General features: G+C 40.9%; 1 protein-coding gene and 1 long non-coding RNA gene across 4 annotated transcripts in view; one reads left to right on the forward strand and one right to left on the reverse strand.

Moving 5' to 3' along the window:
* Positions 1-4,320: 4,320 nt before the first annotated feature.
* On the reverse strand, positions 4,321-4,735 carry LOC112450726. Its single transcript, XR_003039393.1, has 2 exons — positions 4,456-4,735; positions 4,321-4,369 (listed from the first exon to the last, which is right to left on the reverse strand). It is a non-coding gene; the product is annotated as an uncharacterized LOC112450726 (long non-coding RNA).
* Positions 4,736-5,994: 1,259 nt separating this feature from the next.
* Positions 5,995-27,863, forward strand: part of LOC108239660 (dipeptidyl aminopeptidase-like protein 6) — an 87,796-nt gene continuing 65,927 nt past the window's right edge. Inside the window, exon 1 of one of the 3 annotated variants that reach the window (XM_017422525.3) lies at positions 5,995-6,147. In XM_017422525.3, coding sequence (XP_017278014.1) covers positions 6,091-6,147 — 57 coding nt within the window. In that variant the 5' untranslated portion in view covers positions 5,995-6,090. Of the gene's footprint in view, positions 6,148-13,730; positions 13,835-23,326; positions 24,202-27,863 lie in introns of those variants that run through there. The other 2 variants (XM_017422526.3, XM_017422523.3) reach the window with 2 other exon arrangements.

Consider the following 27,863-nt stretch of genomic DNA (forward strand, 5'->3'; position numbering starts at 1 on the left):
CAATCTTTCCATGTAATCACACAGATAGAGTTGGTGAGGTTTTTTTTTCTGCAAACAATTTCCTTTTTTTCTGATTGACTCCAAGAAGAAGTGACACTTAACATCTTCCTAACACCTGTGTCTTCAACCACTCTGAAAAAAAAAAACACAGAAGAAGAGCTTTTACAACCATTTAGGTGTGCATTTCTGTCTAAAGCAGTTCATCGAAAGGCTGCTGCACAAACTCCATTCAGCCTCAATATTTTTGTTTATTCTTGATAAGGTCTGCTGTAATTACTGACTGGGTGTCAGCAGACTGGTAAACAGGAGCTGCACGGCTGAAAGGCGATACAACAGGAAGTCTGCATGTTGCTCTCGACCGCAGCCCGAGATTAAGTTGCCCGGAGGTCTGAGACCTGACCCCGAAACACGATGCAGGCCGTAGGTCAGCCGGTGTAAGAAAAAGTGCAGTTGTGAACGTGTTTTTATTGTTTTCTTTGTCTTAAAGTGTTTCGAGATACTCCAGGAAGATTAAGACTTTATTTTAGTTAATAAAGTTAATCTGTGCCAAAATAATCTAGATTTTTAATTTGCATAAAGTAGACACACTGTACATGTTTTAAACAGGTATTTTTAAATGTAAAAAGTGGCTCAGGAGGAAAATCGATGGTTTGATCCCACGCCAGAGGGTCCTTAGGCAGGACACTGAACCCCAGGTTGACCCAGATCTTCATATCAGCATGTGTGTGTGTGTGTGTGTGTGTGTGTGTGTGAACGGGTGAATGTGACTTGTATTGTAAAAGTGCTTTGAGTGGACAGTAAGATAGTAAGTGTTATATAAATGCAGTCTGTTTACCATTTGAAAAGCTTAAATGTTCAATGCTAAATAAAATTACAACGCACACCGACCAAAACATTAACATTTGCAATAACTAACAATATTAAGGTCAGATCCTGTTTTTTTTTTTTTCCTGAACTTCTCCAGACTTGTTCATCTAAAACGCCTGCGGGATTTTATCGGCTTTATTTTATACAGTGATATATGACACTTCAATATTTTCTTTGTATCTCCCTTTTTCTACTAAAAATGCCTAATATAATATAAATTTATGTCTATTTTATGACACTGAATGGAACTCCAGAATAAATGTTAAACAAAGCATCATATATTTGTTGTATTATTGGCTCAGGAAACTTAAATAATGTTTGTTTGCTTGTATGCAAGTGGAGTGGAAGATTTGGAGCACAGCTAAAGGAAGAAGGTTTAAAATGTTGGCGCTGATGGGAAGTGACTTTGTTTATTGGGCCTTTTTATTTATTTATTTATTTTTCTTTATTCAAACCTGATTTCCTCTTAAAACGTCAGATCTTCTCCCATATGGCAGTTTAACGCAACAACGAGCAGCTTTAACAGAACCGGTACCCGAGAAATCGTTTTATCTGTGCCAAGGAGGTTTTGTGCTCCGATAAGTTTGTTGCTGAAAAGTTAAATAATAAATTTACTGTAGCATAATCCCGCCTGGAAGGTTCGATCACAAAACACAAAAACAAAAAAATATAATAGAAGCAAAACATGACTTCTTTCACCTTCAGTAGCTGAGGTTATGGATTGAATGATATCCGTGACTCATTTGGTTGCTGATTAAAACACTACTTCATTTTGTTGCCCATTTGGGAAATTATACACATCTGCACTTTTAGCCAGGAGCAGCGACTTCTTGGAGTTTCAGCTGGTTGCCTGGCAACCTCAACTTCCTGCCTTCAGCCACACAGATTTTAGTTTTAAGGTTTATTATCTGCACTCAAAAAGCAAGCAAACAAACAAAAAAAAACAACAGATAATAAAATATAAAGACTGATTAAACTAACAGATGAAAAATAGAGAGCATTTAAACCACTTGGTCATTAATAATTATACAGTTCCTTGAAAAAAAAAGTATTCAAACTGTCCATATTTTGTCACTGTACAACCACAAACTTTAAAGTATTTCACTGAGATTTTGTGTGACAAACCACACTTTCCAGAATTTTATTTGTAAAAAATTGTTTAACTTTGTATCATTTTCCTTCCATATCAGAATTATGTGCTACTTTGTGTTATCCCATTAAATCCCAGTGAATACTCTGAAGTGTGTGGTTAAAACTTCACAAAATATAAAAAAGTTTTTTGTTGTCCTGCTTTCTCGCTCGAGCAGCTTTTTACTCAGCTCTTGCAGATGGATGTAACCGGGATCATGTGACCCATGCCGCTGCAGGCAGCTGTGCAAAGTAATTCCAGGTGAAGTGGAGGAGTGCAGATGTAAATGAGGGGCAGGCGTATCACGGCGGTCAGCAGCCAGGCTCGTGTCACTCATCGCAGCCCTCCAGCAACACCACACACCATTAAGTGGAGGAGCTTTTGAAACCGATAGCACGGCTTCCCCTGGTCATCCAGCTCGTTATCACTTCAGAGCTCTGTGGCTTGTGTTCCCCCAAATTTAAACCCCAGTGATCCTCGGATTGAATAAAATCAGCCGTGCCAGGACCAGAAACTTGTTTACCATCCTGCGGCTCATGCGGTGAACTTTGTTGACATTCTGACGAGACAGAAGGAAAACCAACTGCGAGAGAAACTGGATTTTCAGCAAGAGGTCAATGATTTATTGCCTTATGCCATTTTTAAAATTGGAGCTGGAATAAAATAAGCAAAATGGAAATGAGCTAAATGCACTTTCTTGAATTTTGCCAGCCTGTTTTGTGAATATTTTAGATGCTTCCTTCATCTTTTTTTTAAAATTTGATCTGATACATTAAAGGGATGAATCTTCTTCATAGACTTGTGTATCATATTTATTCTCAGCTAAATGTTACAGGCGCTGAAAGAAGACTCACAGCGCTCTCACGTACCATCTGACAGGAAATGGTTTATTGATAACAAGATCCTGAGAGCCGTGAAACTTTGTAATAGTCAGCCGTTTTTATTGCCTAGAAGTCAGTGCAGACATTCATTCGACTGACATGATGCCACGGATACAAGGAGGGTTAAATAAAAACACAAAAAGTCTTCACAGCAGAACCCGAGATAATTATCAATAAAGCCTGAAGGGTGTGAATCGCTCTGCATTGCAAATATTGGAAAATATGCTTTGAACGCTGTTTTCTCTGGTTTATTGGACATTCTTGCTGTCTGTCGGGTGACAATAAAGCTGAGCCATTATCAAACGGAGAAAGAAATAAAAACGAAGAACAACCTATTTGTTATGCAGATTTGCCTCTTGTCCGCCTACTCATTTCGATTTCATCTCACCTCTTTCCAATTTATTTGCCTTCGGTGTAATTCAGTTCCTGGTCTGAAACCTCTACACTGCTTGAGCATTTCCACTACAGTATAACAAGTATAATTGGTCTCCTGTGGCTTCAGACCCCCTCCTCTGTTCTTCCATTAACACCACCACAGTGCTGCCTGGCTGCTGTCCATGCTGCTGATCTGTAACTGATACGGGCCCGTGATGGAGAACGCCTTCATGTTACTCAGCTCCCTGTCACCCACACACACATCTTTAAACATCTTCCTGTCTTCTTTGTGATTGTTGCTCTGGAATGCCAGGTTAACTTAGCCCAAATTGTGTTACAGAAGGTTTGCATGCACGTAACATGCTGCAGTACAAACCTACTTTTTTTCCCTTTACAAAAATGTTTAGGTATGATTTTATTGCCTGCTTTAAAGGCTCAAGGGGACAATAATGGTTCTGTCTAAGTTTGTGAGTGTGCTGGGTGTGTGTTCTTGAGCCGGTTTGTCAACAAAACATCTCGTGAACCACTGAACAAATTTTCATCAAACTTGCAGAAAGTAATAATTGGATGTACACCTACAACCAGTTAAGTTTTGAAGTCAGCTTGATTACAGATGGCTGCCACGGCCAACACAAAAATGACTTTAACTCCGTCAACTGTACAGATATTGAGCTCAAATCTGAGAGCGAGCGCTTTGCGGCACGACATCTCACAATATTGCCTGAGATTGACCTCAACGCAAGGCTTGACCAAAAATGTAGTTTTATAATTTCTCAATGTGAGATGAGCTTAGTTTGAAACAGTGGTATGAAAGGTGGAAGGTGATATGCATTCCTTCAAGGAATACTAGGCCTTTGAAAAACATTTAGAATTTTTATGAAGGCAGCAAAAATCTGTTTACTAAGAAAAGAATCTTGTAAAATAGTTTATTGTGTCATAGTGCATCAAATAATATCATAACAAACCGACATCATGTCATTTTATATCATGCCATATATCATCATGTCAGGTTTCACGGATTTGTCAAATGTGAGCAGCTCGGCGACAGACAGACTCAGGAGGCAGAGGTAAACGTAAGTGATTTTATTTACAGTGCAAGGAGGGAGGGGGTGCGGATCTGGAAGGAAAGGTTCTTAGTAAGTATAGGTATACGGCAGCAGGTAAGGAATATTGCAGGTTTAATGCTGAATATCTCTCTCTTACTGGTTTGTGGGGAGGACTCCGTACTGAGGAGAGGGCCAGGTGAGTTGGTTTCCAACGTGGAGGTAGGTATTTACTGACAGGTCGGTTCCTTGATGGAGGCAGACAGGCAGCAGCACAAGCTGAATCAGGTGAGTGGCTCTCAGTATTCTCCTTTGAAAAGTGGCAAGTGACACAGACCAGACAGGATTCCAGGAAGCAGGAAACTCTGAGAGCATACAGAGGATACAAAAATGTTAGCAGGCACAGGAAGACAGAAGAGGCAGCATTGCTTTACCAAAGGCAAGCAATGCTCCAGCGCTGATCAGATCCTCACTGCAGCCTTAAGCACCCTGATGACCTTGATCCTCTGCAGCTGTGGACGGTTAGTCTGCCAACCAATCAGGGACTGGAACGGGTAACCAGGAAGCAAACTCACAAAATGCCACACATCATATTGTAATGTGTCATATCATATAATATATTGGATTGTATCATATTGTGCACTTCATCATAAATTACACAATGGGAAAGTTAAACAGCGATGAAAGCTAAATAATTTCTGTTTGCCCTACAAAAAACTATCTGTCTGGCTTTTTTTGTCTTTTACCCAAAATGAGAGCAAGAAGTGTCTTATCTAACCGAGCGCCTTGTTTTTAATGTGTTATACATTATATTTGTACTGTTTGACTATTAATGGTCAAATATTAGAGCCATGCAACAAAAGAAGCTGCGGTGAGTTGAAGGTTAATTTTGTCAGGTAAAGATCAATCAGTTATGATCCTCAGTTTCATGAACTAATTTCTAACAGAATTTTTTATGTAGTTTTTTTTTAACCCGCATACCAATATTTGTACAGCTCAAAAAGCAAAGTCGGCCCTTTGTTCCTTATAATTATCTGTCTGCAGCTGAACTTGGAGACCCCTCTCCACACCCAAGTCAGGGATCATTAATATTTGCAGAAAGCGCCGCCGCTTTGCTCCTTCTTTGGTTTCACTGAATTCACATTTTACTTTCCGTAATGAACTCTTTTTGCATCCCCTTCCCTCATTATGCCTATGGAAAAGTTCTAACTGCTGCGGGGCTAAAAGGTGACACAGTTTCATCTGTAATCACCAGCCGCGACTAAAAGGCTTCCAATTACCTGCTCCAACGCTGCAAGTCTCAGCGGCGGAGGGCGAAAAAAAGACGCGCGGAAAGAGTTTTTTTTTTTTTTTTATGCTGCTCATATAGACATCAGATAAAACAATATTTATCCGCTGGCTTCAGATGGGCAGATCTTTGGACGTGGATCGGCTCATTTTAGAGGAAACTTCAGACCTCCTTCGCCGCATCCTGGGTGCGCAGGCAGAGCGCGCACAGCTCTTCTACCTGGAATGAGTTTGCGCATGCTTTGGTTTATAATTGGACAGCACTTTTTTTTTCAAACAACACCTATGGGAGGCGTTTAGAGTCGTTTCCCTCCTCTTGGTGAACGTGAGTTGCGCACCACACTGACGCTCTCAGCTCGCGGCCATCCTGGAGAAGAAGCGCAAAGGGATCTGGCGTCTTGTCGGCTGCGTGCGTAAGTGCGCGCGCGTGCGAGACGGGGAGGGGAGAGGGATCAGAGTTGATCGTTCAGAAAGACTTCAGCTGGATAAGTAAAGCTCACTCGGGATCATGAACTCTTCAGCAGGAGCAGGAAACTACCGCAGGGGATCCCCCAAAGGAGACGCGGTGAGTTCCATTAAAAAATAAAAAAAACCTCAAATTTGGTCTTTTTGCTCACATTCAGATGGAAATTAATTACATAGTTAGAGCCTGGAGCATTTTTTGTTGGCTCACTGATGGAGGTTTGCGGTGAAGGAAAACGAACAGAGGTGTTGATTTAGGTGCTTTGGATTTTTTCATTTTTCCATGTATTTATTTACTTAAGATCACTTGTACGAAGCGCTCAGATATGTTTGGGGACGGAAACTGGCAGCACTGTTGGACAAGATCCCTTTGTTGGTATCAAGAGGTACAAATGAGAACTTAGACATCTTAACTTTTCTAGTTTGCGAAGAAACAAAACACTTTTTTGTGGCACAAATGTAATATGTGTCCCACTTAGTCCTAAAGAGTAGATTTTCTTAAAAAACAAGGCTTCAGTTTCTTAATTTTTTTTTCCCTTTTTGCATCTGCCTGAAAAAAGGTGAAATTTTTTTATCCCCTGGGACAAGAGACGAGGGATAAAAAAATCCCTTTGGGACAAAGGATAAAAAATGTGGAATAAAAACAAACACATTTTTCATCTCTTCTTTCCAGTAAAAGCCCATTCTGGCTCCCCCTTTATGCCATTACCAAGTCACAAAATAAATATGACTCGTATTACACGGGGGGTTACATCGATTGTGGTCTCACTGGGGACAAAATATGCTGATGCACAAAATCCCTTCCTGTGATGGTCTGGGGGAAGGACTGTGTCACATGTCTGAGTGTTTCTAAGGAGGATGTCAGAAGCAGTAGAGGGCTATTTTGGATGGATCTTTTTAATGTCAATCATATCATTTTTGTAAAAACTTTAAAAATGGATAACTAGTGGCATGCTGATTCTTCATCGGTTCCTTCAATCTCTAATAATTCTAAGTTACCGCAGATAATTTGCTTGATATTGAGTCTTGTCAGATGTGCAGCTGGTGTTAGGCGGGGGATTCTCCAGGATTAGATTTGAGCTGACTCTTGCTTTGATCAGATCAGTGCATGCTAGAGTTATCTTGCCCTCTGCTGGAGATCCAGAGTCATCATCAGGCGTCCTTGTCGAGCCTCTCCTGTCCGGCAGCATTTATGAAACTCCAGACAGTTTGTCTTAAATGAAGTTCACCACATTCCACTCATATGGCAACACGGCACAGCTCTTTTTCAACAAATCCCCCCAAAACTGAGGTTTTATAAACCAATTTTTGCACCTTTTGGGATTCCCAGATGCATCTTATTTCTCCTATAATTTGCTGCCGGTTTCCATAGAAAAGAATGAATTAACTTAAGATGTGGATATCTGAGCTGCACAACCTTCAGTGTCTGCAAAAAATGCAGACATTTTTTCTTAAATCTCATTTGGCGCGATTTGGTTGGACTGATTTGGAACAAGAATTAGAAAATAAGAGAGCTCAACTCACATGGATTTATTTAAATTTAAAATACATACAATATAACTAACTGTCCTCATTTCCCTTCTTTTCTTCACTTGCCCCTGAAGTCACGAACGCGAGTTGCTTCAGTAATATTACATTTTGTTGTTTCTTTTGATTTAATGATTGCAGGAAAAAAGTTGCAGCTCTCTTTCCAAGATTCAGTCTAATATTGAATGGCGATGATCTCTGCCCTCTCAGCTGTTTTTTTAAAAAGAGAACCAAACTTGCTGAAATCACTCTATGGGCTCAGGTACACTTATTAAAACTGCTCTCAGTGCACAGTTTGCAGCTGCAGGCTCAGGTTAAAACTCTACCCGTGGGCCACCGGATCCAGAATCAAGTTTCTTTTTGAATATTTTTGATGCTATTTCCTCCCAGCTGAAGAGGAGAGAGACCATCTGGCTTGTTAGTCACGCAGTTCAAAAGTGAGCATCAGTGATGGTATGGAGGTGTATTAATGCGGTGACTCATGGGTGACTTGCATATCTGTGAACTAACCATTAAAGCAGACTGATCACAACAAGACTTATTTTAGGCTTTTTTTTTAAAGAAAAGATGTGTTCATTTCTGCAAGAAAATGCTAAATTACATTGTTTTACTTCAGGAAACTGAATGTATATATGGAGGAATCGTGAAACAAACATAAATTGGCCTTCAAATTGGTTTCATAATAGGTTACAATATGCTTTATTTAAAACAAAAAGGTTGTGTAAAACAATTATAATTAAACACTTAGCTTAAAGGAATGCATATCACTCGCCTCCTTTCATGAAAGAACCTTAAAATAAGATCAGCTTTTAATGAAAAGGGATGTAGTTGTAGCTGTTTTGGTCAAACCTGAAACTGGGCTGACCCCAAAAGTTAATCAGTCATCGATGTACATCCAATGATTACTTTCTGAAACTTTCGTGAAGTGCTTTGCTAACACATAGCGTTAACTCTAACAGTTAATGCCAAACTTCTAAGTAATGATGGTGTGCAGAGTATGTATTGGGAATGACTCTTAGCTACTGTCACATCAAATTTTAGCTTGATGTCTGCAAAACCAGTTGAGTTATAGTCATTTATATGTCTGTTCAGGTCACTTGGCTGTGACAACCGTCTTGAATCAGAATTATTCAAATCTGTCCGCTGGTTTATGAGAACATTTACTAACACTATAAACAAACAGACACAAAAAACATTATCTCTCACCTTCGGCAGAAGGTAATAAACATATTAGTGTGTCTTTAAGTGGACGCACAATCCATTTAGTGACATCAAATTCACTGTGATTGTCATAAAAAAGTCTGTTTCAAATTTCCTATCATATACTGTAGGCCTTTTTTAGATCCCTAGCTCCAGTTTGGCTTTGCATATAGTTTTATTGAAACATTCCTGTTTGATGTGTTTTTTTAACTGAAGCTATTGTAGGAAATTATACAAAATACTGAATATAAGGCCTTTTATTAAAGCATTTTTGCTGTGAATTTTGTTTTAAATGTCTGACACTGGACAGATTAGTTACAATAATTTAAATTTTCTCGCAGAAAATGCATTTCTATTTTTGCACCTTGCTTCACCTGTTGTTCTGGCTACATCTGGTGCTGCACGGTGTTTTTAATGACAGTCTGTTTCCCCTGAGACATTATTGCATTTATCAGGGGACTAACAGGCAGTCGGAGCTGTCCCCCCCCCCCAAAAAAAAGAAAATCCACGCTCGGTGCTGTTTTCATTCTCAGAAAAAAATTAAACAATTCCTTTATAAAATCATGTGTGGGATGGAGTTGACACCTTCATGAGACGTTGCTTGTTTCTTTGTGTGTCGACAGGAAAAACGTGGTCATAAGTTTACTTGGTTCTGTTCCTTTAGTGAACCCATGTTGAAGCTGTTTGAAAGTGTGTGTCGAGGCTCCGCTGGCACCCTGAGCTGAATGTTAAAGTTCCCTGGGGTAAAATTGTGCAGACAAAGTTACACAGAAATGCTTTGTATGCAGCAGTTCATGTGCAGATGAAATGCCTTTCAAATGCATTTTGTATTCATCAAGCGAGCGCGGCGTAGAAGCAGTGCACTTTGAATCGCGTGCCTAAAATGTTTGTATTGCTCCACAGCAGTAGTAACCATTACAAAATGACTCTCAATTTCCTGGTGTTGCTCATAAATGCATGTTCCCTGTGCACATTTGGATACCATCTGCTTATTCTGCCCGATGGCTGCGTTAAAAGTGATAATGCTCCTTGCGAACAATGGCACATTGTTCAATGAAATGAAATCCGAAGACAGAGAGACAACTGGGGAACGTGCAGCAGGAAGGGACAACACCGCTCAACAGCAGTCATTTGTCACCACTAACTGCAATGCTGCGATTTGGCTCCTGAGGGAGGGTTAGCTGTTGATGAGAACTGTGTTTACAGAAGCTGTCCAGATTCTGCGGCTCCTGGCGACCCTCGAGCACCTATAGGGCTCTTCATCCGAGACCCTATCATGCTGTTGCTACTCCCCGCGGGGGCGCAGATTTCTCCCATCCCTGTCACCTGTGACAGATGACCTGATAGCGCTCGTCCCGAGGTGAAAACCTCTCGCCTGCTGATGATAAAGACACAGCCCAGCCCTGATACGCGCGCACGCCACGACTCATTCCTATTCTGACAAAACAGTGATGTGTTCTCTATTCATATCTTTGCACCACTGCCCTACCCTGAGCTCAAGCAGGAGCTCGTCTGAAAAGCATACTAAGTACAGCAGTGGGAGTCTTTGGGTGGAGTTCTGGCAGAGGCTGCTTAGAGCCTCTGATTCGATTAGCAAGGGGAGGAGGGGACTGTGGTCGGCCTGAAGGTCAAGATCAGAGCTGGGTGCAGGACATTAGCAGCTGTATTGCAGCTCAAAATTGTCAGCTGAGACCAGGTTATCCACTCAAATTTGACTGTAACCTACACGCGGGGGCATAAATGACATTTCTACACACTTTAACACACCTAATTGTGTGATTTCAACTCTGAATTGCACTTACGAACATAACTACCTGCAACAAAAACATGCTGTGAAACATTTGTTGCCTCTTGCAGTCAACGTAAAAAAAATTTAGTGCTTACCAGGTTTATTTATTGATCAGTTTATGAATTATTCACTTCAACCAGAAGCATGTCTACTCTATCAAATATTAAGTTTTGTTCACCTCATTGGATTTAGGGCCCATTGGAGCTTTAGGCGAGTCTGTTAAACATTTCACAGTTTTGTGCAAAAGTCTCAGTTCATCCTTCACTTCTTCATATTTTCCCTCCAAAGAGCCAGGCTTTCTTGATAAACAGTTCTTCGGTTCTGAAGGTCTCTTATTGTTTTGTTTTTATTTGGTCACTGGCTGCTTTTTCACTCATTTCAGTCTACAGACAGACCAATTAATCAGCCGACCAGTTTTAATCGGCCGATACTGGCTGCTGTAAAAAAAAATCGGCAATCCGCCTTGTTTAGGCATACTTAGCTGAAGATGGAGCAACAGTTGCTACAATCAGCTTATTGTAGCTGACAATTGGGTTATTTTAGGCTGGAAGGCTCTTTTATATATCATTTTTAAGTGTAAAGGTTCTTCTAAGGGTATTTAAGTTAAACAATTATTGCTTATTAATTATTGCGTTAAATAAAAATACATATTAGCCATAAAAAAAATCATTGGTGTTGTATATCGGCCATTGGCTGCCCTGATTTTTAAAGACTGGCATCAGCTGTAGAAATATTGATTGACCTGTATTTAAGTCCCTGACTGTTTTCAGAGGATTATTTGATTTTTGTTTGTTTGTTATTTGCCGATAACGAATGAACTCAAGCATAAAAAGAACAGTTAACAGTTAAGGGATGAGACAGTGTTGTGTGTCTACATGTAAGTTAGCCTATAGAACCTAGTTTTGATTAGATCTTCAGGGACTTTCTTGAAGAAAGCATGTTGTAAAAAGACACGTTTTATTACAACTCATGTTATGGAAATTCATTAAGAGCTGACAAATACAGACATGTGGTGGATGTTATGTAATAAAACTGAACAAGAAGAAATTCAAGCTGTGCGTTGTTAATGGTCTGCCAGTCTGATAAAACGCCACATCATCTCCGTGCTCCGGAGCAATAACTGTGCTGACCTTTTTGCACTAATTGCAATCGCGGTGACTTACTGTGAGCCAGCAATATTCATAGCCATGGGCGTAAATGCGGAGGCTGTAAACATGACAAAAATGAATGCAGCGGATGACCAATGAGGGGCTTCTTTAAAGGGCCTCGGGGGAGGAAATGCCACGGCATAAAATCAGCTTGTTACCAGCAATAGCTGTAACTACAGTCACCGTGTCTTGTATGAACTCAAAAGACTTTATTATTCTCTGTACAGTCAGCAGGGCAATTACTCTCTGATCAAACCTTATCTCCTGTGGTGTGCATGCAAATAAGAATTTTAGCTAATTTTTTATCCGGTGATTACCTATTTTTAAACAAAGAAAAAGTTCAGCTATTGCTCATTTTTGGTATTATTTAATTTTTTGGGGGGGCCCCGGGATTAAACGATCTGTTATTAATTAAACCGAGTTATTAATCAACATGCTGTTGTTCTTGTTCAAATCAAACACGTGAAAACGGAGGCCTGGCAGACATTAGAGATAAACTGCTGCAGCTGCAGGGGGAGGTGGGGAGGCTCTAGCTTTAAGTAGGCCCATGAGCCACGGTGGAAAAGAGATTTGGCTGACTTTTTATATAAGTATTTATGAGGTTCTGTGAAACCTCAAGCCAGTTAAGGGTGTAAAACACACCGCTGTCCGTGAAATAGGAAGAAATAAGCAGCTCAACTTTATCTTAACTCACTTTTTCACTGTATAATTTTGAAGGTCATGGCAAAGTGGCGATGATTTAGCTCATAGGAAGTTATATTATCTCCGCAGCCGAAGCTTCAGGTGGGGTTTTGGGATATGATAGCACATTAATGTTATATGTGTAGAGGGGTCAGACTTCAGCGTCCTGATTTTACGTACAACCTAAACTCTGGATGACAGCATCAATATGAGCGGCGATTCATCCCTGGAGTTTAGAAATAAATGCGTGGAGGGGATCGGCGTTTTTGGAGCCCACAGCTCAGAAATGTTAATGAATGAGTTATGAGCGCTTAGCCATTCATGCCGTCTGTCTGTCTGAGCTGGTTCTCTCAAGGCGCAGCGCTTCGGTTTCTGCCTCCGGCTTTTGTCACATTCAGTTGACCAGACGAGATTAGGACAGAAGCAGGAGAGGAAAGAGCCATTTTGAATTTTCATTGAGGGAAAAAAAATTATAAGAAAAACCCTCCTTATTCCTCTCTTGTGGCTTCATGCTTTGCTGTAGTTCTGGTAGAATAAGCTGGTTTCTCAGTTTTATAGGATTTCAGTACACGAGGCGAAAACAAGCCACATAAATAAAGCAAAAGTGTTGCCCGTGCCAGGCTTCTGTCCTGTTAGCATGGGTTGATTGGTGTGGATGGATGGGTGGGGGTGTGTGTGTGACTGGGAGGAGGAAAGGGGGGGTATTTTATGATGTGGAAGACAGGCAGCATAAATATTACTTGTGCTTAATCACAACCCAGCTGCAAAGTCAACTGAATTGATCTTCATGTGAATACACTGAGATTGGAAAAACACACCAAGCCAAATACACACAGCAAATGGGAAAAAAATGCCTAACAGGCAGTATTGGTACTGATGTGTTGAGGAACACTTCTGTGTGTGTGTGTGTGAGAGTGAGAGAGATTTACTTACACTGTTCAACTCTCCACCTTTTTGCTCAAGAAAGTCTTGCCGAGAGAGTTTCAGCTGGAGAAGGAGGCAGTGAGTGTAGGAAGGACCGGGGAGATAAGTAAGCTTTGGAGCAGCCTGAGCTGAAGAGGAGCACCCCACACCTCCCTCTTCTCCTCCTATCCCAAACTGCCACCATCCTTCCCTCCCCTCCCCTCCCATCCTGATGCCAGTGTCCGTGTGATTGATTCTCCCGGCGAGGAAGGGAGGGGAAGTGTTGTGGTTGGGCTCCTGGACCCCACAGGTCATCCTTTCCCCCCTGAGCTGTGGAGGGGTTGGGCGGGAGTCAGGGAGAGCTGGCAGAGAAGTGGGTGGTGTCTCAAAAACACCTCCAGTAGCCGTCCCCCCATTCCAACTTCACAGAACAAAAAGGTGCGAGCACAAGACGAAGGGAAGGCACTTTTTTTATTTTCTCCACCATGTCTGTCCTCATAGCCACCCAGCTGAAGATAGACACCAGCACTCCCTCCAGAAGGGTAAGGGGGCCTCTTTTAGCATGCACGGCACGCTGTGGGGGAATGTCTGTATTTATGAGTGAGTCTGCCGCTCCTGACAGAAAAGGCTGCTGGCTGGTTTTGATAACAACCGGACAGGCAGGAGGAGGAGGAGAGCTTCAGATCCCGGTGTCCCCCTCTGAAGATCCTGATGGACAAATGCTTCCTGTTTGATTTCCTTTAAAGTGCTGACTTCTTCTGAAGGCTTGGTCACATTTGCTGAGGAGAATGCTTAGTGCCTCATTGTTATTCTTTGTCATGTTGCCATTTAATGACTTCAGCAGGGACGGGCCATCTTGGGGGGGAAAAAGTTGCATATAGTTGCTTGTATGCATCAGATATTCATGAAACAATTCCCTGCTACCATAATGTTCACTGTTTTTGTGTTTGTTTGTTTGTTTGTTTGTTTTTTTGCGTTACATGAGAGTTCATCAGGTCAGGTAACAGAGGACTAAAATCTAACGTTTTGCTAATTAATTTCTTGCATGCAAACAGGCTATAATTGTTATCGAAGGGTCATTTTTGTGCTCTTGAGCAATGAAAGCAAAATTTCTGGAGGCTTCTGTGAGATAAATCCATGCTCGTGTTTCAAAATCTATCTCCAGCAGAGCAGCAGTTCCATCCTGAGAGGATTTGTGCAACACTTCAGATCAAAAAGACCGTATCTTTTGAGACACACGGAATAGAAAATGACCAAAAAGGTGTTCCCGATAAAAAAAATAAATAAAAAAAGACAGGAGGGTTTCAGATCTTACCTCTCATGAGGAAAAACTCCTTCATTTCAATCATGAGAATCCCTTTTTTCAGCCCCTGCATGGCTCCACACACCACCCGTCTGTAAACAAACACACACATGTGAGGGAAAATGTTCACTGACATGCTCCAGTTTGGTTTCTCGGCACTTTATCTCCCCCCCATTTTCCCTCCTTTTTTGCCCTCCTCCTCCTCCTCCTCATCATCATCCGCTGCTACCACAATCCACAGCTGTCGTCTGCGACTTCCCCTCAAATGCCGCTACACTCCATTCTACAACATCAGTCGGCAAAAAAACTCCATTTCCTCACTGACTTATCTGCTGCCATTTCAATTTGGGCTCAGTGCATATAGCTCTCCCCAATTCATTTGTAATATACTGCACTTATCCCGCGTGGAAGATAAGATTCCAACAGGCAACATGCTCGGCTACTTTCAGTCATGGAAAATTAAAATTACACAAGGCTCAGTAAAAAAATAAATTGATTTACTGCAACTTGTAAATAAGTTCTGCACTAGAGTATTTACATTTATATGGACTTTTAGTGGAACGTTTATGAACATTTTAAAAAATATATGATACCGTGTGTTTATGTTGCTTGTGTTAGCATGTTTTTTTTTTAGTGATTAGTAGACTTTTTTCTGCTGCAGATCACATTAAATTTGCAGAATAAAGTATCTAAAGTGACTATTTGGACATAACCATGTGGATGAATGTGGTGTTAGAGTATAGGTCACTGATAAGGACTGTATTTTTCTGCAACTTGATTGAACCATAATTAAACTGATTTATTTTTGTTTGTTTGCATCTTTCCGTGCTCACAACTAACTGAAACTAAGATAACTAGCATACTGACTGCCACCTTTCTAGATAGTGTTTTAGATGAGGATCATCTGATGATAAGAATTTGCAGAGTTATAGCCATTTGGGTTAAAGCTTGAAAATAACATTACACACAGTCTCATGTAATATTGTTAGGTCTTTCAAGATGTATTAACACTCTGAGTTTGTGTTGAGGATGACTCTCAGCTAATACCATCCCAAATATTAGCTCAGTAGCTGTAAAATTCACTGAGGTACAGCCATTTTTTCTAGGCAAAAATTAATCAGTTGTAGATGTACATTCAGTGATTACTTCCTGAGAGTTTCATTTAAATCCGTCAGATGGTTCATGAGATATTTTGCTAACAGACAGACAGAGTTGACGCCATCAGTTAATGCCGAGGTTTTAGGCAAAGATGTTGCTCAATGTGTTGTGATCAGAGCATGTTTTGGGGACAACGCTCAGCTACTACCACACCAAATGTTGGCGCTGGATCTCTGAAACTGGCTGAGCTATGGTGATTTTTGTCTTTTCCAAGGTCAGTTGGCTGTGGCGGCCATCTTGAATTGTGTTGAGTCTAAAAGGTAATCAGTTGTAGATGGACACCAAATGATTAGTTTCTGAGCATTTCATTAAAATGTATCTAGTGGGTCATGAGATATTTTGCTAACAAACAGACAAACGTTTAAACATTGACCTCACACAATCAGGTAGTGCTCAGAATACAATTTGGAGAATAGTCTCAGCTACTACCACATCGAATATTAGCCGAATATCTGTAAAAATGATCGAATTAAAGCCATTTTTGTGTTTGTTAGGATTACTGCTGTGGATTGCAGTGGCAGCCATCTTGAATCACAGATGCTCGTCCGCTGATTAGTTTCTGATAAAGGAAAAGGTTGTGTGTTCCAGCAGAGCTCAACCTCAGTCATAAATGTGTTATGTTGTATGAAAATCACTTATTTTTCGTGTGTATTTCTGTATTGATTCGGGTCTTATTTTGGGTCATGCTTGTTATTCCTCAGTTTGTTCCTGTCAGTCTTGTTTGCTGCTCTCCTGTCACACCTGGCTGTGATTGCTAATCACCACACCTGCGATGTGCTGGTCGTTATCCAGTCACCGTCCTTTTTCAGTTGTCTCCCGTCAGATTCTCCTGCTTCGTTTGCCTGTTCTTCTCGGAGGTTAGTCCTGTTGGTTGTAGTTTTAGTCCAATTTTTTTTCCTGCTCATATTATTCTGGTAAAATAAAGTTTGTTTTTTTTTTGTTTGTTTTTTTCAGATTCATCGATCCGCTTTTCATGCTACCTCCTTGCCCTGCAGTTGTTTTTTTTTTGTTTTTTTTAACAACCATCACCCAACAATTTTTGACAAAATAATATATATAATAGCAGCAATCCACAGCGCAGTTTCATAAAAATGTCTAAAAATCGTTCCACTTCATAAGTTTCTAAAATTGTTGCATGCCTGTCAGGCATGTTTGGGTGCATTAAATAAAAAAAGACAATATTGACCCGTCTCTTGACAACTAGTGAGCCTGCATCAGTGTGTAAACGGTGTTTTACAACTGATTTCTAAATGCTTAACAATGCTTTAAAAGGTGCTTACAAACTCACAAATAACATATTTATAAAGCATTAATAAAAATAGCTTTAATTTAAAATGGTAACTGATATTCTTAAATGTCTTTAAAAAAATGTATTTAAACTTTGAGTCGAAAACAATATGATATTTAAAAGTTGTAGGATTCATTGAAATATTGCATCTCACCCACCGCCTTTCATGCCTGAGCTTTAAACTAAGATCATCTAACAATGAGAGGACAGAATTATCCAGGTTTTGGTCAAACCTTGTGCAATTATTTAGGTGACAGTGGAAAATTTTGACTTTTGAGCTCAGTGTAAGTGTTAAGGATAACTCTCAGCTACTACCACATTAAACTTTAATTCATTGCCTGTAAATATGACTAGGATGTAGCCATTTTTGTGTTGGCTGAGTTCAATTAGATTGACTCTAAAAGTTAACCAGTTGTAGATGAACTCCTCTGGCAGTTCATGAAATAATTTGCTAACACTACGGACAAAGAAACACACAGAGACACGGTCTTTCACCTCTGGCAGCGGACAACAGGACAAAATGCTCCAGAAACACGCGTTAACATTGACCGTAAGAAACATCTCTGCAACATATTGAAAGGGGGGGACAAGATGGCAGCATTGCACCACTCTTTGTCAAAGCAGACAACCAAGTCTGAGGTACATCTAATAATATAATCCGAAGATGTTTTGCTTTTTCCAGTAATGGTTGGGTTAAGTGATCACTCACATAGTTAGGCTTAAATTTGGGTAATAAACAGTTAAACATTTCTGTCCCTTTTATTGTCACAATGCAATGTTTCCTACATGAGCACAAACAGAAAGCCAAGAAAAAGAAAGAAAAAGGCAATTCTTTATTTTAACTCGCCATTTTGTCTGTGTGTGTGTTTCATTTGTTTGACTTTTAGCAAAATATCTCAACCACTGAATGGATTCAAATGAAACTTTCAAGACATTACTGGTCGCATTTTTACAACTCATTAACTTTACCTGTCAACCCAATTCAAAATGGCCGCCACATCTAAGCAAACTTAGCAAACACAAAAATGGCTACAACCCAGTCAGATTTACAGATACTGAGCTAAGATTGTGTATTTTAGTAGCTGAGAATAATTCAAAACGCATACGTCAAGCACTACACATCGTGCTACATCTTCGCTTAAAGCCTTTGCATTAACTTTTAGAGTTATCACTGTCTGTTAGCGAAATATCTCACAAACCACTGAACACATTTTTAATAAATATCCCTGAAAATAATCACTGAATGTACATCTACCACTGATTAACTTCTGGAGTCAGTCCAATTCAAAATGACTACAACAGCTAGTTGATCTAAACTTGCACAAAAAGGGTTATAACTTAGTTAAATTTACAGATATTGAGCTACAGTTTAATGTGGTAGTAGCTGAGAGTCATCCTGAACGTATATGGTAACAGATCTTGAGAATGTGCCTGAAGTTATTTTCAAGGTCTGGCCAAAACAATTCTAACTCTTAACATAAGACGATCTTAATTTAAAACTCTGGCCTGAAAGGCGGGTGATATGCATTCCTTTAAGGAATGCTAGGCCTTTAATCATAGAAGCGTTTTTGACACACCCAGAATAAAATTCATGCAGTCATTCATCAGGATTAATGCACGAGTGAAACATTCTCATCTTTGACGTGATGCTTTTTGTACCTTTTTAATAAAACATTTGTTTCCGAAGCAGATGGTCACGGCTCACATTATATTCCCAAAACTGAACCGAACTAAAACACTTCACAGTTTTGAGGGGGGATTTTTTTTTTACGTTTATTTCCGGAGATTTGGAAGCTGAGAGCAGCCTTGAGATAAAAACGCTGTTCGTGCCGTGGCCCCCGGCAGCAGGAGGGAGCGTAATCCGACACTCAGGCAGCAGGATGATAAAGAAACTTGTTGCCACGGTCGGCTCAGCTCTGCTCAGCATTAACGGGAAATCATTAGAGTCCGGCTAATACCGAGTGGAAAATGGAGCAAAAATGTGATTACGGTGTTCTGAAAGTAAATCCATTATGTTTGAGGCATGTGGCGAGAGGTGCAGTAATTTCCCTATTCGTTTGAGTGATGTTCAGAGGAAATTAGATATTACTGGACTCCCTCCAGACGTGGGACTGATTGATCTGTTTTCTCTTCCATCCAATTAATTTGTGTGTCATTTTGTTGTGTTGTGCAGCTTGTTGATGAGAGCGGGTCAGCCCGAAGTGTCATTTCACTTAATGCAAATGCATTCAAGTGTTTGTCTTTTTATTACACTAGCCTGCATGGGATAATAAACACATTTTGGGCATTTTTTCTGAGCCTAATCAGCCACTTTGAAAGCTAAAACAGACTTCACGCTTCCATTTCGGGTGTTTTCTGGGAATGATATTTTCACACACAGTAGGTGCATTCTAATGGATGTTATCAAATACTGTGTGATTGTGTGTGATTGTGTGTAATTTGTTAACGCTTGATGTATAAGTTGTGAATGACTATCACCTACTACCACACCAAGATTTAGCTCAATACCGGTAAAATTCATTGAGGCATAGCCATTTTTGTGTAGGCAAAGTTCAATCAGCTTAATGCCAAAGTTTTAAGCAAAAATGTTTCACAATTTGTAGTGCTCAAAGTATAGGATGAGGATGACAATCAGGTACTACCACATTAAATTTTAGCTCAGTATTTAAAAAACTGTCTGAGTCATAGTCATTTTGCTATTTTTTATAGCTAGTCGGCTGTGGCAGCCATCTTAAATTGGATTGAATCCAAAATGTAATCAGTTGTAAACATGAACTCGGTGATTATTTTCTGAAAGTTTCATTAAAACTCAGACGCTGGTTCATGAGATATTTTGCTAACAGACAGAGACCGTTAACTCTAATAGGTAATGGCAAAGTTTTGAAGACGAATCCAGGGTGATCAGTTGGTGGTCAGACTACGTGTTGGGGCTCAGTCTCAGCTACTACCATGTCAAACTTGAGCTCAAAATCTGTAAAATTGGTTAAGTTATAGCTCGTTTTGTGTTTCCTAAGGTCAGTTAACTGTGGCAGCCATCTTGAATCGATGCCAAAAGTTATTCAATTGTAGATGCACATCCAATGACTATTTTCTGAAAGTTTCATTCAAATCTGTCCAATGGTTCATGAGATATTGTGCTAACTGAACAGAGAAACGACACACATGCACAGAGATGGACAAATACACTATCACCCTTTCCCCCTTGGTGGTGGGCGATAAAAACAACATTAAGGCACTTAGTAAATTTTCAGGTAACACTTGTGTATTAGTCGCTCATTGGAAGTGAAAGTAAAGTCACTCAGGGGGGTTTATTGCGAAGCAAAGCCTCATAAAGCGTTCACTCGCGGCACCATAAAATCCTCAAAGCTGAAACCATATCAGTCAGATTAAAAATGCATCTGCTGATGTAATTACAGCGTTGCGGCGGTTTTAGCTTGTTCTCTTTCCAACAATGCCATTAGCTCGCCTCAGAGGTACTACACCTGTTGTTATCATAAAAGCTTTTGCTCCAAGTCTCTCCGACCTTTTTTTTTTCTTCTTCTTCTTCGTCTTCTTTCGCACCACTTACAATGCAGGACTTGACTGCGTTGGTGTTTGCGGGAGCAGGGGGAAAAGGTGTAGCTCCAGTTAGCAGCTCCATCTGTAACAAGGCGATAGGGAAGCCGAGCTGAGCCCGAGCTCCCCGGCACAGTCCTGAGGGGAGCGTTAAAGCAGTCAGGCACTTCACAATGGCTCCCCAACAAGGTGAGGGAGATTGGAAGACATCCATCAGAGAGGCCCGGGTGGATGTCAAGTGGCTTGGACCTATTTCCCAGGGGCGCACAAGTCCAAGAAAAGGCATTTATGAACCGGAGGAACAAATGATGACAGGGGGCGAGAATGTGGTTAGGGGAGGCTGCTGGAAGCTCGGAGATGTTCGGCCTGCGACAAATCTTAAAAAATTCCACTTTAAAGCGGTCGGCAAAAGGATCACACGATTCATTTCAAAACTGTCGGATAAATCAAAGAACAACTGCTTCAGTTTGAAGAGGAAGGAAAGAAGGGGGGGGAGAGATTTAACGAGACAAAAATGGCATTTTCTGCTAAATGCAGTGTGAAGAATGAGCACCGAGTGACTGCCGACGCTTGCAGAAGGAGCTATAACTGAGCTGTTAAAGCTAAAAAAAAGCAGAACTGTAGCCGAAAGGAAAAAGCAGCAACACACTGGTTAAAAGTAGCTTGTCATGATGGTTTTTTTTTTTCATTTTGAGGTATTTCACACTTCCTCTTATGTTTATTTCTTTATTTCCAGTGCCTCCTTGTGTTTCACACTCTTCTCAGTCAGCTTCTGCTCCTCGGTGCACCTACACCTGTTTGCTGTCATCATTAAGCCGCCTGTCTCAGATTTCCTCATTCACCCTGGTCCGTCTTCTCTTCTCTCCTACTAACCATGACATAGCATAATGCTAGCTAAAAAAACTGAATTTAGCAAAATATTAGCTAAAGCAGAAAAAATCCTGGCTAAAACCTAAAAGCAGCAGAACAGTTGCTTAAAACTAAGCAGCACAAGAAAACAAAAAAAGAGCCAGTGTGCTGATTTCGAAGAGAACTGAAGAAACTTCTGTGTTTTTCTATGGGAAAAATATTTGTGAATCCAGTGAAACATTTCAAAAACTATAAAAGTTACAAAAGCCAGAAGTCATTGCACCTCTCTCCTGAATCAGTTGAACGTTCTGATATAATAAACGATCAAACTGGCCCAATATATGAAGAAGTAGTTGGACTGGAAAACAAATATCTATTAAATTCAAATAAAAAATTGGAAAACAATAGTGTGAATGCTGACTCAGCACTGACACAGTAAGGGTAATGCCGTGAAGTCGCATATCTGTGCTTTTTAATGAATTTCCACATCTTTGAAACAAATATTCTGTATTCCAGATACATTTACTCTTATCGAGGTGACATTCATTATTCAAGCCACGAATCAATGAGCCTCCAGCCGTTCTCTTGGAGCTTGAGATGACTCATCATTAGTAAAAGAAAATTAATTGAAAATTCCCCGCTTTCTTCAGTCTTCGAGACAAAAACATTTTTTATTTCCACTGCTTCGGTGGGTCTGTCTTGATAACCCCCTCTGTAAATGATTGCAGTATAAACTTGATTACACTTAATGGGAGATACACAGCGGTGGATACTCAACTAAAGAGTGTGTGGAGGGGATTTTTTATTTTTTGAGTTTTTGTTCAGCTTTGAAGTCGACCCTCTGTGAAGATGACCCAGAAACACAGCTCAGCCCTAGTGAAGGCTGCGGTGTGTGTGTGTGTGTGTGTGTGTGTGTGTGCAGGCAGTGGCATGCCTGACAGAGATTTTAACACACTTTGACCCAGGAGCCAAGGTGCATATAAGTTAATATTTCTGCATTTAGCCGGAAAACGACAGAGATGTGGCCCCTGTGAGGGTTTCAGAGCTTAACACCACATGTGGATGAGACTAAAATAGAAGACGGGTGAAGGGAAGGTGCGGAGATAAAAGGAAGGATGAAGCACTTCAACTGTTTGAAATTGGACTAAAACGGGATTGAAAATGGAGTTTGCAGAAATATAAGCTGTTTTTGAGTGAGTTTGAATGAAAGCTTTGCTGTTGTTGATTGTTACTCTCAGAAAGTAATCACTGGATGGACGTCTGTGTTTCAAACCTTGCCATTAAACATTGGAGTCAACTGTGTCTGTCTGTTAGAAGAATATCTCCTGAACCACAGGACGGATTTTAATGAAACTCTCAGGAAGTAATCATTGAATGTTCATTTACAGCTAATTAACTTATGAAGACAATCCTATTTAAGATGGCCGCCACAGCCAACTGACCTTGGGAAACACAAAAGTGGCTATAACTCAGTCAAAATGACAGATATTGAGCTTAGGTTTGGTGTGGTAGTAGATGAGAGTCATCCTCAAAACATCGTTTGAGCGCTAACTCCTCTCGCGAGACCTCGCAGCGTGGAACGAGTTCGCGCGTTAGGGCGTCTGCAACCTTTGATCAATCCTTTCTTAACATAAGATGATTTTAGTTTGACAGTCCGGCATGAGAGGTGGCGGGCGATACGCATTCATCCAAGGACTGAAAAGCTAAAACAAAGACAATATTTCTTGTCTGTGAAGGGGCTCTGTGTCGGTCAGCCTGCCCTAATACGCAGCGCCACAGAGAGGCACTCGAGCTCCGTCCTGGGACCGTAAAGCAATCATTTTGTAGAGGAGAAAATGAACTGGGGGGGAGAAAAATATAAAATAAAATAAAAAAATCCGAACCTGATTCGTGGAAAGCTTAAACGAGTGAGACTTGTTTAATCAGCGCGTCTGAATGTAAGCAGACTGAGGAGAGTGGAGAGAAGCCGCGCCGTCACTTCTCATGCAGAGCGCGTCTGCGGAGGGGAGCTACTACACCTCTCTGCGTCCTTCACGAGCCAAACCAAGACGGGGAAAGAGGGAGAGAGAAAAGGTGTGCGAATCGTTATCTCTGGCTCTTTTTGTTTTGGGGACAATCCAGTCTGCCGAGGATCGAATATCTGATGAAAACGCGGCACTTCCGCCTGCTATCTGTCTGTAAAGGAGGCATCAGGGAACTGAAGAGGGGAGGCAACGTGTCCTGAATACAAAAGAGGGCAACTATTGACACCAAGGCACCCAGTCTCCCGCGTGCGCCTCCTGGACAAAGCTGAAGGGACATCTCTGCACAGGATTCAGAGTTATATCGCTCCATCACTTTCTTTTCTCCTCCATTAACAGACTCTCACCCAGAGATGCGCCTTAACTAACTAAAATCCTCATCTTGTCTTTTCCAACCTCCATCATCCTGGAGGTGAAAACTCGTTTTCCTCCTCACACAGCGCGCGGGAAATTATTCAGCTGTTCCCAGAAAAGCCGAATCCGGAGCTCTGGCGTGCTGTAAGTTGCCCCCCATTCGAGCCGGAACCCGTCCTATTTATTATGGCTTCGCTGTACCAGAGATTCACCGGGAAGATCAACACCACCAACTCGTTCCCGCACCCACCTGAGGCCAGCCACCTCCTGGGGGGACATCAGGTCGCGGACGAGGAGAGCGCAGCCAAGACGTGTCCACAGCTGGCGGACGGCAGGGCGCGCGCCCAGTACCGGAAAAAGTGTCTGCGGGAGGACGAGGATGTAAGACACTTGTTGTTTTGATTTGTCACCACGCCGAGACACAAACACACACGTGTGTAGTTGAAATCAGGACACGCACAAACAGGGTCTTTTTTTGGCGTTCAAACACGCGTCCATGGTGATAATTAGTGGTTTTAGTTTTGCGTGTTCTTCATAAAAGTTCCAAGCTCAGTCCGTGTGTGGCTGGGTTTGTCTCTGTGTCTTTGTTTATCTGTATAAATATTGACAGAAATTATATCCAGGAAGGCCTGTTAGGAGCTGCTGTACACACACTCCCTCTCTGGTATTTGATTTTTAAGAATAAAAGCAAAGGATGATGATGAATGATCCTGATGAGGTCAGTATCTGCTGGGATTAGGAGGCTCGGCTTCTTTTGGTGCTGTCCATGGTGCTGAAACTACTCCGAGCACCACAAGTTCGTAAGACTGCAATTTGATTTTCTAGAGTTGTGCTTTGAGAGGTCGGTGGGACTTTTTGGGAACAAGAACAGGAAAGTGAAAGGGCCTGCAGGTTTTATCTTGACTTTACAGTCGTTTGGTCGTGGTTGCAGTTGGATATGAAACTAAATGACCTGATTACAATAACACATTAAATCTGTGTTTTAGATGGAGTGTCAGGTTTTGTGTTTGCCTCAGAGGTTTGTGCAAAAATTTACCACTTTGTTCATCCAGAAATGACGATGTTCAGGTTTGCTCTAAGTCATCCTATTGTTTTGAGCTCATACGCACATCAGTGTGCAGAAATCATCTTTTTATTGCAAAAGGCAGGTGAATAATGTTTTGTTTGTATGTGCTCATGTGTTCATCCCGAGTTAACTCAATTCGAAGTGGCTGCTAAGGCCAACTAACCTGGAAAAGCACAAAAACAACAATAGCTTAGTCAGTTTTACAGATATTGACCTAAAACTTGGCGTGTTAGTAGCTGAGCGTCATCTCCATCACATATTCTGAGCATAAAATCCTAAAGTTTTTTTTTCTTTAATCATTTGGAGTCATCTTTGTCTGTCTGTTAGCAGAATATCTCATGCAGCACTTGGCAGATTTTAATGAAACTTTCAGAAAGTAATACCTGGATGTTCATCTACAGCTGATTAACTTTTGGACCCAGCCCAGTTCAAAATGGCTGCCAGAGTCAACTGAACTTAGAAATACAAAAATTGACTCAAATTTGGTTAATTTTACAGATATTATGCTGAAATTTGATGTGGTAGTAGCTGAGAATCATTCCCAACTTTGATACCCAGATGTTTTAGTGTTTCTGTTATGGCTTTTCTTTTCCCAGTTGATGGTATTCAGCACTGATATTCACTGATAAACCCTTCCTGAGGCAAACAACTTCATTCAACAAGTGAACTGCATAAAGCTTTGTTGTGGCTACAGATGACCCAATTCACTGTCACGCACGGCTGGGTAGGACTTGCGCCGCTTGTTTGCCAAAGATAAAGTTTTAAGCACGCAACAAATACTTATTTATTTAATGCTTCTCTGAATTACTGATCTCTGTTATATCAAACAGAACGGCTACAGCAGGCTGAGTGACAACACAGGCCTGGCTGTCAACAAGAACTACAGAAAACCAAGCTGGAAAAAGTAGAGCATAGTGCATTTTTTATTTTCATTAAAATGTTCTCTTCTTTACTAGTTCCTATAAAACCAAATGTGGCAAGGAGCTGATATTGCACCGCTGGACTTCGGAGATGTTTTTTAGGTTCATGCTGTTAACCTTCAGGTCTCCTTCAGTCGTGAGGTTCCCCTGATTTGAGCTGGAGCATGAAATTGCATTTTTCCTCTGGAGATGAGGAGTCCATTTCAAAGGAGGTGGCTATTTCCAATCACTCCCTTCTTTAGGAGAAGTTTCAGCAGACGGTTGTTGTTCACACTCATTTTGTGATCCAAATAGAAGTGTGGCTATTTACCTTCATGGGGCTCGAAGGCCTGTTAGTCTCAGATGCAGGAGTGGCGTTTGGGAAAGAAGGAGAGATTTTTGTAAACAGCTTCTTAATTTGTTTACTCCTGAGCTCACAAAATTCACCTCGTTGTTTGCAGAAGAGGTGTGTGTCTGTGTGAATAAATGTGGCTTTGCTTTGCTCTGTGTGCAAGATTCAGTATTTTATGTTTGAGTTTGAATCGCCCTGGGGGGATATCAGCAGCAGCTCGTTCTCCTCCTCGCTGCCCTTTGCTGCAGATAGAAACCTAATTAAATGTCGAATGTAAAAGTTGAATATGGTGATATTTTGCCTTCAGATCAAAGCCTGAGGACTCCTATATGATCCTACCTGCACTAACGTTTCATTTATGGACACATAACAGCAGGAAAACGCGAATATTTCTCTTTTTTGTGTTTCTGGCAATCAAAGCTGATTTTTAACCCTGCAGGGATCAGGATCAACGTATAAAACAAAACATTATTCAACCAATTCGTCTAAGCATCATAATGGTGCAACTTTCTCCAGGAAATCCTCACTGAAGCAGTTAATTAATCCTTCTCTTAAATCCTTAAGCATTATTAAATCATTTATAAAGGTAGTCCTATTGTAAAGTGGTACCAAATTTTTCATTTTGAAAATAGAAGCCCAATAATCAAATTAAGCTTAATTATTTCCAGAGAGTCATCAAATTACAAAGAGAAAAAAACCCCAATCACTGAGTTATATTTAAGCATCTAGACATAGTTTTAAACATGAAATGAAATTACGTGATCAAAGGTCATCTGACTGTATTGCAATGATTTTAACATCAGATCAAATGGATAACAGAGTCGGCATTTTGGGCACACTTTTGGACAGTAGGGTGTCTGACTGGGGAAAGATCAATGGACCTGGCAGGATCACCTCACCACGACACAGGCAGTCTATAGACACACGTGACGTGTGGACACATGTTGTACTGCTGAAAGACTTTACCAAGGTGCTGTGTCAGGAGGGGTAAGACATCATGTCTAAAATATCGCTGACGATGTGCTGTGCAGTCCGGGTCCTCTGGATCACTACCAGAGGTGACCTGAAGTCAGACCCTATCCATCCGTGGAACTGAACTGAGATTCACTGATGAACTTGTTTGTTTGTTTATTTGTTTAAAATATACAGAGACAGTGCACATTAATAAACATTTCTGTAAATATGCCAGCTTAGCCAAAGAGGCTCATTTTCAGCCGTAGTCTATGGAGCAGATGACATGAGCACTACAATAATTAAAATACAATTAGCATGTAATAAAAAGGAAATACAAAGCAAATGATCACACACTTGATTATCCCTCAACCATAATTTTAAATTTCTTTTTAAAGATAGGTAAGTGTTATGCTCCCTGAGCTCTGTCGGAAGAATATTCCAAGTATGAGTAGCTCTCACCGAGACGGCTGCCTGACCAAAAGCAGTCCTTTTGTTTGGGACTACACAGTCCCTTCTACTGACAGACCTGCTCTGCCTGTCAGTGGATGTTTTCTGTTTTACAAAAGCACCACTTAATACAACTTAATACAGCACTCCTGGTCATCAGGCCATGCTTCCCTGTCATGGCACCACTCCAAATGCAGTTCTCCGCTCTGGTATTGATGGAAGCCTACATGTGAGATGGTGACCCTGTAATCCTGCTGAAGCCAGCTGTAGAGAAGTGATGAAGGATGACCTGGGGTGTTGTAAACAACACACTGATTCTCCCATG

This window comes from Kryptolebias marmoratus, linkage group LG20 (assembly GCF_001649575.2).
Source record: "Kryptolebias marmoratus isolate JLee-2015 linkage group LG20, ASM164957v2, whole genome shotgun sequence".
Lineage (NCBI taxonomy): Eukaryota > Metazoa > Chordata > Actinopteri > Cyprinodontiformes > Rivulidae > Kryptolebias > Kryptolebias marmoratus.